Source organism: Anguilla anguilla, chromosome 6 (genome assembly GCF_013347855.1).
Source record: "Anguilla anguilla isolate fAngAng1 chromosome 6, fAngAng1.pri, whole genome shotgun sequence".
Classification (NCBI taxonomy): domain Eukaryota; kingdom Metazoa; phylum Chordata; class Actinopteri; order Anguilliformes; family Anguillidae; genus Anguilla; species Anguilla anguilla.
In genome coordinates, this window is record NC_049206.1 from 51,018,309 (window position 1) to 51,028,895 (window position 10,587).

Consider the following 10,587-nt stretch of genomic DNA (forward strand, 5'->3'; position numbering starts at 1 on the left):
CCCTCTCGTGCCATTGTCCAAACAGATACGCAAAACAACCCAACAAAGAAACCACACTGGAATTCCAAAACTGTCCCACAAGGAGCAAAAAGGTAAAATAGAGGTTAATAGGAAAGATAAACATTTTCAGATCAAAAATCTCCCATGCCTTGAATCTTACATCAGCAGCATGATACTAAAGGTAAATTTTTTTTTTTTTTTTATCCATTTTGGATCAGATAAAAGCACATCTCTAACTTGAAAACTAAGTCTTTGGAGAAGTCATAAACGGAATCTTTCCCTGCCCAGAATCCACACTGTAAAGATTTAACTTTTTTACAGAGTTGAGGCAGATATGAGTTGTATAAACACAGGAAATTGCAGAGACTCCAAACATCTGCAAGGATTTAGATATGGATCTCGTTCTGTTGGTTAACTCTTTAGTAGGGGGTAACAGCAACCAAGCATGCTGTCTCCATAAGTGTCTGTTTTTATGTCATTCTGCCAAGGGTTGGTCAGCATGTACTGTCTGTCAGGAAAGTCAATGAATGATGTGGAAGCTTTTTTCTTCCGTCAAGCTGGCTAAATGTTTATTTTTTTTAAATCACTTCTGCATGATTAAAGTGATTATAAAAGTGGAGCATGTGCTAAGCAAACATAAACTGTGACTTATGTACATGATGCACACCCATTGATACTGCCCTTTATAAACAGGCATAGCTCTTGGGGTTAATGTGTGTTGCCATACATTCATTTATTATAAATCTGCGTTATATGACAATGGCTTTTTTCATATACGGACTCTAGATGCACAACAATTTAGATTGTTATCTGACGCTGTGAATATTGAAAAATCGAATTATATCTATTAATATAAAGCGAATGAAAATATATAACATCTGACGTTCGGAATTTTCATTTCTTGTCTTGTGGTGAAACTGTTTAATATAACCAATCTGACAATTGGAATTGGATGCCTTGACCTCAGCGATGCATACATTTAAATTGCCATTTTTTTCCTCCTCGGTTCATTGTGCGTCATTTAAAGTGAAGCGTCACGTGAGCGTACAAATCTCGCCAGTCGCCAGGCTTCCCTTTCTGACAATGCTTTGAGTAGAGGGAGCGTATTTTCACCAGCAATCTGCTTGCAGACATCTCTGTCGCTCCGTGGTAAAGGAAAGGATAATCATCATATATTTAAAAGGAAAGACCACGTCGGGTTTCAGTCTCCGTGGATTATACATACCGTTCCAAATGGGAAGGAAACTTTACAGTGCGCTTGCCCATGGTTTGGTTCTATGTTTAAAAAGAACATTACAACAAATGCTCATTTAAAAGTGGACAAAAGTGGACTCTTCCTATTGTGGTATCATACAGAGTGTCCACGGACGGATTTTATTGAGTAAACATGAAAGATTTGATAATGCCATTATCTCAATTAAAATAATAACAACTGACCAGTATTTGAAACTTGTTGGTTTGGAGGAGAAATGAAACGGCTATCTTTATGCATTTGTTTCCTTAGAGTTGTACCTATTGGGGACCGAGGCGAAAGAACGTGGAGACGTTTGATGAAGTAACTGAAATAATAAACAATGTATTATATCTTTTGTGCGCCTGGATGGCTAGTTTCAGCACTTACTGTGTCCGAAATGGAGGGAAATAATGAAGAGAGAGTCCACATCCACGGAAGTTGGATCTTTTTTCCTATGGCATTCCGATTCTTCTCAGAGTGAGAAAGAGCAAGTTATACTAAATGGGGAATACAAATGCGCATGGCATTGCGATCTGGAGAACTGAGAAAACCCGGTTTGCGCCAAACATTTCCCCGCGTAATGGTCAAATAACAATGGCACACTAAGAAACCGTTTTCTAAACAGGTGAGTATAGGCTATACGTTTAAAAATGAACCCACCTGGGTTATTTTCACCCTTGTTACAACCATATTCTGCTAACAATTATTTAACAAGTATTTTAATGCAATTCAGAATGCTTGATAAGTTAAGCTATGGACAGTGGCATAACGGAATAAACGCATTTTATCGACATATCCGAACTGTTTAGAACTGTTTCACGTTCGAAGTTGCATTGTGTTTTTTCTTAATTCGGTTTGTTTATTGACATTTTTTAGTTGTCCATTCTTACATACACATATTTCCTATTTTATGAGCATTAAGAGCATGCAAGCTATCAGTGGCGAACATCTCTCTTGCGCGCACTTGAAGACAAAGATAAAATGGTTGATCATTAATTAAATACGATATCCTTTTCGACGTTTCACGAATGTCCTCAGAAAATAGGTCGTTTCTCCTTATTCCTGTCATGTATGGCCACTTCACGTGGTCCTAAAATTCTTATACCCTCCGACAAGTTCGGATGCACGAAAACTATCACCAGCCATTACGATGTAGCTGACGCATTTCTCAACATATTTGGGCGAAGAATGGCATGTCTATAGAGCGTTGGATGGATCGCTTTTGTGAGTTCAACCTTCTCATTACATCGCCCAGTCACTCACTCAGCGCACACGTGTCCTATATGGTATAGTGATACTGTTTTTCCACCATCTGGAAATTAATTTCGAGGCTGAAGTACTATTCGTGTTATATTCTTTCATATGAACTTTAAAAAATGTCATGATTTATCAGATGAGCAGAAACTTTTTTTTTTTTTTTAAATAACGCTTGATCAACCAGATTTTGGTTAATTTAATGTTTTGGTAGTAGCTCTCGATAGACCAACTGCAGCCATTTATAACAAGACTAGTCTGCAATTGAACTCTTAACTGAATTATGCCACTGCCTTTACACAGCACAAAAGTAGTCCAATTCACGATGGCATATTTTATACTGCTGCTGTTTTTATTGTGCTTACGTGGTTCAACAAATAGGCACTTGGTGATGGATCACTGAAAAATCATAAGATGCCGATTCATTAGTTGTCCATTAATTTATGATTGCAATTAATTTGTCATAAAATGATTTATCAAAACAAAAGAATGCTGATGAGATGTTCAGTTTGTGTGCAGTGTACCTCACTCCCTCACCTTCCAGAGCAATGGTCAGACCTCCCCCAGCCCAGTCTTCTGTCACCCAGAGAAGTCTGTGGTCTCTTCCTTCCTGGGCAGGGTGATCCTCTGTTCTCTGTGGTCTCTGCTTTATTCTTGGAAATCAGTGGATTTTTAATGTAGCCTCATCCCTGAACAAAAAAGCGTATGATGCTGCTGGGCCTTTGTACTTGGAAAACAGAACATCAGGGACCTCGCGGAGTCATAGCACTTACAGCAGGCAGCCCTACACAACATCCGGATCCGAGTGTGTTTTTGCCCCGCTAATTATTTTAGTCTTGTATCTGAAACCATTTTTTTAGAATGCAATCATTGGGTCCAGTGAGATTGACAGATTTTCAGCTGGAACACAGACACAGAAGTAGAGACTGGAGACATTAAGGAGCCAGGAAGGGAACATTAGTTCATGTACCTTGCCTGTGTCTATGTGTGTCATCATCTTCATAACCTCTGATCTTCCTCCAGTGCAAAATACACGTTTACTTCAAGCCACCAATTATGTACATAACCTCTGTGTGTTGTTTTCCTCAAGTCTAACCAGAAAATCCAATCATAGTGTATCAGATATTTCTTTTTAATGAGTGAACAAGCTACAGTAGTAGGTAATCTCCATCTTCCTTCAATGTAATATTTCTTACATTGTTTGTCTTTTCATTCTAAAGAGTTACAAATGGCTTCAGTATGCATTAGGACTTAGGACTTTCAACCTGATATATTATAGCAAAATTTTAAATACGATAATGAAAACAATGTATATTCACCATCTAACATAAAAAATGTGTAGTATTTTAAGTATGCATATCAAATAATGCGTAGTTTCTTGTGTTATGTTAACCCGACTTGAAACTTTGCCGTTTGGTGAGGCCGGGGACCCCAGTTTGTTGGAGATAATGCATTCATTCAACTAATGTGACACAGTAAGCGCAGGACTCTGGCAACAACTATTACTAAAAATTGGAGCTAAAGGTGAAGTGAAAATACAGTTTACTCCAGTCAAAAGCCAGACACTGATACACACAACATGATAGTTCCATCTATATTTTATCTCTTTTATCATGTCAGTCAAGAAAATGGACAGCAGCACTCATACTAAAACAATTTGTACTATAAGATATCATACTGGCAGATTTATCTAACTGCCTATCTAGGTTACTATAGGAGCAGATAGATTCTCATCATTTGTATCCTTGGAGTTTCATTAGGAATCTTAAGTCGAAGTGACCTGCGAGCCCAGCTTGTACAGCATGTTTCATCAATGTGTATATGCACTTTCAGGTCAATATGGCATGTGAAAATCCATTGACTGCCTTCAGATTCGAAAGTTAACACCACAGTCATTCTACTCCATTATTCCCCCATTAGAACACCCTTGCTACAGACGAGTAGAAAACCGAACCAGTATCAGATTTGGCTAACGTGGTGCATGAAGCCCCTGTCTTAAACAGTACATGATTGCTATGCGAGATTAAACACATTGACACACCGCTGGATAAGCTTTCTAGCCCTGGCAGAAAATGTATAATTATTTGTGTGGAATGACAGCAATTACGCTCTCATATTTCTGCATAATGGGATTTCAAATAATAAAAACATACAGTGATTTCAAATAATGACTGGAGTATCTACAGCAGTGTGATACCTAAAGGCGTCTAAATATGGAGCAATTGATCTCATGCATACAATTAAGGAGGAGTTGTTTCTCAGCATACAAATCTAAGACTTCAAATGGAAAGTAACTGTCAAACTGAGGGTGTGTGTTCACATCACAGAGCATGAGATAGTAGCCAGTATTGCAATCAAATGATTTAAGCTTTTTGAAAATGGTTATCCCTATAGTATTCATGTTAGTTTATTTTAACGTGCTGTCTTGTTTTAGGACCTATTTTCATATGGTTTCTGGTTGAGTAGAGTAAGGATCTTTAGATTAAAATTGGGAAATCGCTTGCTTTTGTCTGTTGTCTTGGAAACAGAACATTATGTTACTATTACAAAAATTTATTACTATTACTCCTAAATTTTATATATATATATATCTTGCAACCCCTGCTGCACTGACATTTGTCCATTTGTATGTTTGTATGTCTTTGACATTCTTAATTTTAAACCATTGACATGACATAGTATTGCAACAAATAATTTAGAGCGTACAAAATAAGGTGCCAAAACATTGCTATGAACTTTTATATGTCCCAAAAATGCCAGGACGATCAACGCCACTGTAAGTGGTTGGGAGACTGTTCTCCGTTCATTGGCACAATCAATTTTGGTATTTAATGAACTTTAGGTAAAGTCAACATCAAAAGGGTACAACGCCCACATCAGTGCCAACAAAAGCAGAGGCAGAAAAACTCAGGGGTGCCAGAGAATCCATCACTATTAATAAGACTATTTTACTCCCCGACTGTATCCATTTTGAAGGTCACTGTTCACGTGTGGGATGGTGAGAATATGTGTAGTATGTGCATTATAGAAAATCAGTGAGGTTCTGTGAAGATGAAATTGACCCAGGTCCCCATAGGGATTCCTGAAACAAACATCCTTCTGCTTACAGCCCTCATGCCATGACGTCATCTCCTTTGGAGAGTTTTGTTCCTGCTGTGCTCGACATCATCAAATAGTGTCTTCAATCCAGCGCACATACAAAATACACCTACATACACACACACACACACACACACAGAACAAATTTTACACACTGTCTTCAGGAGTACCTCAAGAAATTCATGATTCGCTTACCTGTTTCCAGAAGAGCTCATAGCAGGCATGTTCTGATTTTATTGCATTATCAGTGTGATTCTTCTACTTTGGCAGATCATTGTGTATTCACACATGCTGAAATATTGGTTATAATCATTAGTTTAATCACTAACCCCTGAAGTAGGATGTCTCTAAATCTCAGGGGATGGATCTCCCGCAGCTCTCTTGTTGACCGTCGGCATAATGGGCTGTTTCCTGCCGAATTTTCCCTCAGATTTAGACTGTGTGTCATGTGGTACATCCTGCAAGTAGATTCCTGAGCCAGCACCCCCCTGTTTGATTTATAGCACATCTCTTATGACTGTGTATTTGGCTCAGACTAGTTGGCTTTTTAATGCAATTTTTCCAGGAAGTGAAATGATAGAAAGCGTGGGAGAGAGCTGGGAGGATTTTTTTAAACCAATGTCCTGGATTCATTTGGTGACGAATGTACAAGCCAATTTCTATCTGGTTTCGTTTTTAAAACCATTTAAACCTTTTTAAATGAAAAAGTGATACCCTGATATATCAGAACAATTGTTTCCCTGAGGTTGTAATGCTTGATTAAAAATGTCTCTGAAAACTTGGCAGCGGAAATTAAATTAATTTAATTTAAGGTCAATGCGTTATTTGGCGCGGAATCTGTCGGCTTGACAACAGCTAACTGAATTTTAAAGCCTGATTGAGCCCTTCCGAGGTTAAATCAGTTATGTGTCCTTCAGTTCAGTCAACAAGGAGTGCATGCGAGTGACAAGGAAATAGCCTGTCAAGGAAGCAGATGCATTTTTACGTTATTATCTGTTGTCTTTCCCACAGCGCGGTTCACAGCATCAGAGATGATTGCGACCGGCGGTGTAATCACGGGCCTCGCGGCTCTGAAGAGGCAGGACTCAGCGAGGTCCCAGCATCACCTGCCCTTGCAGACGCCAGGCTCCCAGCAGGAGAAGAAGCAGACCAAGCGCAAGCCCCGCTCCGACGTGGTGGTGGTCAGGGGCAAGATCCGCTTCTACTCCCCCTCCGGGTTCTTCCTCATCCTGGGTCTGCTGATACTGATGGTGGGCATAGCCATGGCCGTCTTGGGCTACTGGCCGCACAAGGAGCACCTCCTGGTGGCCGGCGCTAAGCTGTCCACCAACGACACCCAGGTGGCCCGTGACCTCGGCGGTACGGTGGCGCAGTTCTTCGAGCAGCACCTGCACTCGGAGAAGATGAAGATGTTGGGCCCCTTCACCATGGGCATCGGGATCTTCATCTTCATCTGCGCCAACGCCATCCTCCACGAGAACAGGGACAGGGAAACCAAGGTCATCCACATGAGGGACATGTACTCCACCGTCATCGACATCCACAGCCTGAGGATGAAGGAGAACAGGTTCATGAACGGGGCCTGCTCCGGCCTTTACGGCGAGCAGGAGGTGAGAACTTATGAGAACCAGTGCGCCTCCAAGCTGGCAGCCAACACCCTGCTGACCTTCTCTGGGATGAGGAATGACCTGCGGCCATCCCGGAGGGCCAGCTCCACCGACGATGAGGAGGGCCTGCTGAGTGAGGCCAAAGGAGGGTCCGGCCTTCTGCTCCCCAACTACAGGGAGAGGTCAGACTCCATCTTTGGCCTGCAGCCTGACGGTAGAAAGCACAGGGAAGACAGGAGCAACCCCTCCAAGAGGTGCCAGACCAGGTCCATCGTGTCGTCCTCCATTAGCGCATTCACCCTGCCTGTGATAAAGCTCAACAACTGCGTGATCGACGAGCCAGACATCGACAACATCACGGAGGACTCCGAGCTTCGGAGGGACCGGTCCGGGCCTCCGTCCGTGGAGTCCCTGGCTGTCCCGTCACCAGACATATCCAAAGTGTCCAAATCCCCGAACATGATTTTCCTCAGAAGCAATTCTGACACGGAGTCCCCCTCCATGTCCTCGAGAACATCCCTGTCTCCTGGCTCTGCCAGCGAGAGGTACCTCTCTCCCGGCGCCGCCCGAAAGGATTTCGGCTCCAACAGCTCCCTCCACATGCTCTCCGTCCACTCCAAGTCTCTGGACCTGGAGAGGGGTTCCTCGACGCTGACGGTCCAGCCAGAGCAGAGGAAGCACCCAAGCTGGCCGAGGCTGGACCGCAGCAACAGCAAGGGGTACATGAGGCTGGAGAACAAGGAGGACCCCATGGACAGGCTGCTGGTGCCGCAGGCCTCCAGCAAACGGGATTACACCAAGAAAGAAAAACTGCTCATGATCTCCAGGTCTCATAACAACCTGAGCTTTGAACACGACGAGTTCATGAGCAACAGTTTGAAAAGAGGTACCTCAGAAACCAGGTTCTAAGCCAAATGCTACCGCAGATTCGCTATCTGTATGGAAAATAACATTGCTGTCCGCACCGAAGAAAATGTGACAAAATCTTTAGTACCAATGACAGTCTTCATTGGCACTCTAAAATCACTGTTAGTTTGAAAAATAGCAGTAACAGTTTAAGGTGTTCCTAAGAGTAAATGAGGTTAAATATGTACTTGACATTTGCATTATGTAATCCTATTTAAATGAAGGCTGAAACCTAGAATATTCTTGTCTAAGTGAAGTTGAACTTGAAAATGTCACCAAAAAACAACATAAAAACCTTGTGATTTGATTTGTTACTGTATGTTTCAATCATTTGTGCAGTGTTGAGACATGAAGTTTCGTTTCCCCTTAATAATCAGTCTGTATTGTACCAGAGTTGGCTAGCTATTTTATTATGGAGCTTTTAAATTTTTTGTTCTTTACACACACTGCTATTTTTGGAAAAGGGGGCAGGGGCAGCATTACTGTATAATTTCCATGTTTCACATGATGAAATAAAGCAACATCTTTTCAAATGGTTATGCTGTCTTGCATGCTGTCTTTTAAACCTTTTATTTTTCAAGCAAAACAAAAATGGGAATCACAACAGAAATGTAACTCAGCCATGAGAATGAAATAATGCAGTCGCAATTGCTGTTGGTTTATTGGTAATTTAAATCTTCCCCTTTGGCTCAGTAATTAAAGTGCTTTAATTTTTTTCCCATTTCTGCATTTGGATGTTTTCCAGATGTTTGCTTTCTTGCATGGCACAAGCCTCTGCAGCTGCCAGCTGAGCCTTTGCATAGTATGCATATCAAATTACCTTTCAATTTGGGCAAAATCCAATGCAGTTATTTTCTCATTATTCTGTATACACTTCAGCAACAAAACTATGGCAGAATAAATAATCCTCTCTGGAAAAGAAGCAGAACACATCCTTTAGGCTATATACGAGTGGACACTTTGGGATTATAAAGCTAAGTGCTGCCTGATCCTGGTCTCTTCTTTTGAGGGTGGACTCATGTGGAGGGATACAAAGATTTTCTGGTCGCTGATTTCAAGATATCCTGTATATTTTGAATCTGGATTGCATTCTCAGGTATCCCAGGACTATCCATAATCCAGTGAAATGCCCTGCGGAAAATATGTTTGCGTTACCATACAGATATTTCAACTGAAGGCTCATTAAAGATAAGGTTCATTCTGGGAATGTGCAAAAGTTCTCGAATTCCCTGAAAGGATGAGTTTTTATTGTCTGCGTCATTTCAGTAATATAATTTTTACATGACTAGTGAATGTGCTTGATGGCTGAGAGGATCGGCCTTGTCGCGGTACTGATGAGAAGGGCCAGGCTCTGAGTGTTGTGTAGGAGGAGTGCTAGTGTGATTACTACTGAAGTGAGCAGACGAGTGATGATGACACCTTGCAAATGATCTGACGGGTGTCACAAGAAAACCCCCTTTCCAAGATAGTCAACTGTCATGAATGTTTAATTCCTGGTCTGGTATTTGAAATGACAGCCTGTCCAGGCGGACCGCAATTATATTTAATAATGCTGATGCTTTTGCTTTGCTGTTTCATCCTCTTTTACTTCAGCGTACGAAAAGGCCATGTCAAACGATAAACATACGCATTCCGTAATGTAGGATATTCCTCTTACTGACAGTGATCCAAAATAAATTACATTTCCCCTTTGATGTCCCCTTAATTTCTGTAACAATTCACTGTATATATTCTCTTGGGATAACTGTAGAATTATGTTGGAAAGTGTTGGCAGGTGACTTCTTTCATCTTATCACAATGAAAGTGTCAGTTGGAATGACAAACTGCAGTAAGGTACGAATGCAAGTACTAAACGTGAATCTTTTCAAACCTTCCAACGAAAGCAAGCCCATTTGCATTGCTAATGCAAGAGATTTGTAAAATATGAAACATACTTCAAGACATTTATACAATAGTAAACAATGGAGCTTGGTGCTTCACAGTTGCCACATAGACCAACCGTGTATGGATTGGCCAATTGGGGTTTGAGCTAATTGATTAATTTTTTTATATCTGTAGGCTGGGTTAATTGTTTTGTGCTGACGGGTTCCTCGGGTACAAGGCACTCTGGGTTTTGTTCTCCAGAGGAAAAGAAACAGTCTTCTGGGAGACAGATCAAAGCTCATTAATGGCTAGTTTTTGTAACACAAGTTCAAGCAAAAGTCTGAACACCTCTTTCATGCCAGGGCAGCAGAAGCACTACGTGTTTCTCACCCGTGTGATGTCAGAGCCAACCTCTCCAGGGACTCCGTTGCCTGGGAGACACAAGGGGAGCAGGTGGACTATTATCCCTAAAGCTTAATAGGTAATAGAGCTGGATTCGCCTGTATGAGTTGAATGGGTGATGGTATTGCAGTTTTTTTTGTTTTTATAAAAAATTTAATGTGTGCAATGATGAAAGTGGATGTGGAAAACAATAAAATATGTCCACAATGGAGAATTCAGGTA

General features: G+C 41.3%; 1 protein-coding gene across 1 annotated transcript; it reads left to right on the forward strand.

The window, feature by feature from the left end:
* Nucleotides 1–1,069: 1,069 nt before the first annotated feature.
* On the forward strand, nucleotides 1,070–8,637 carry tmem200a (transmembrane protein 200A). Its single transcript, XM_035420237.1, has 2 exons — nucleotides 1,070–1,859; nucleotides 6,599–8,637. The coding sequence occupies exon 2, from the start codon at nucleotides 6,619–6,621 to the stop codon at nucleotides 8,101–8,103; it is 1,485 nt and encodes a 494-aa protein (XP_035276128.1). The 5' UTR covers nucleotides 1,070–1,859; nucleotides 6,599–6,618; the 3' UTR covers nucleotides 8,104–8,637.
* The last annotated feature ends 1,950 nt before the right edge of the window (nucleotides 8,638–10,587 follow it).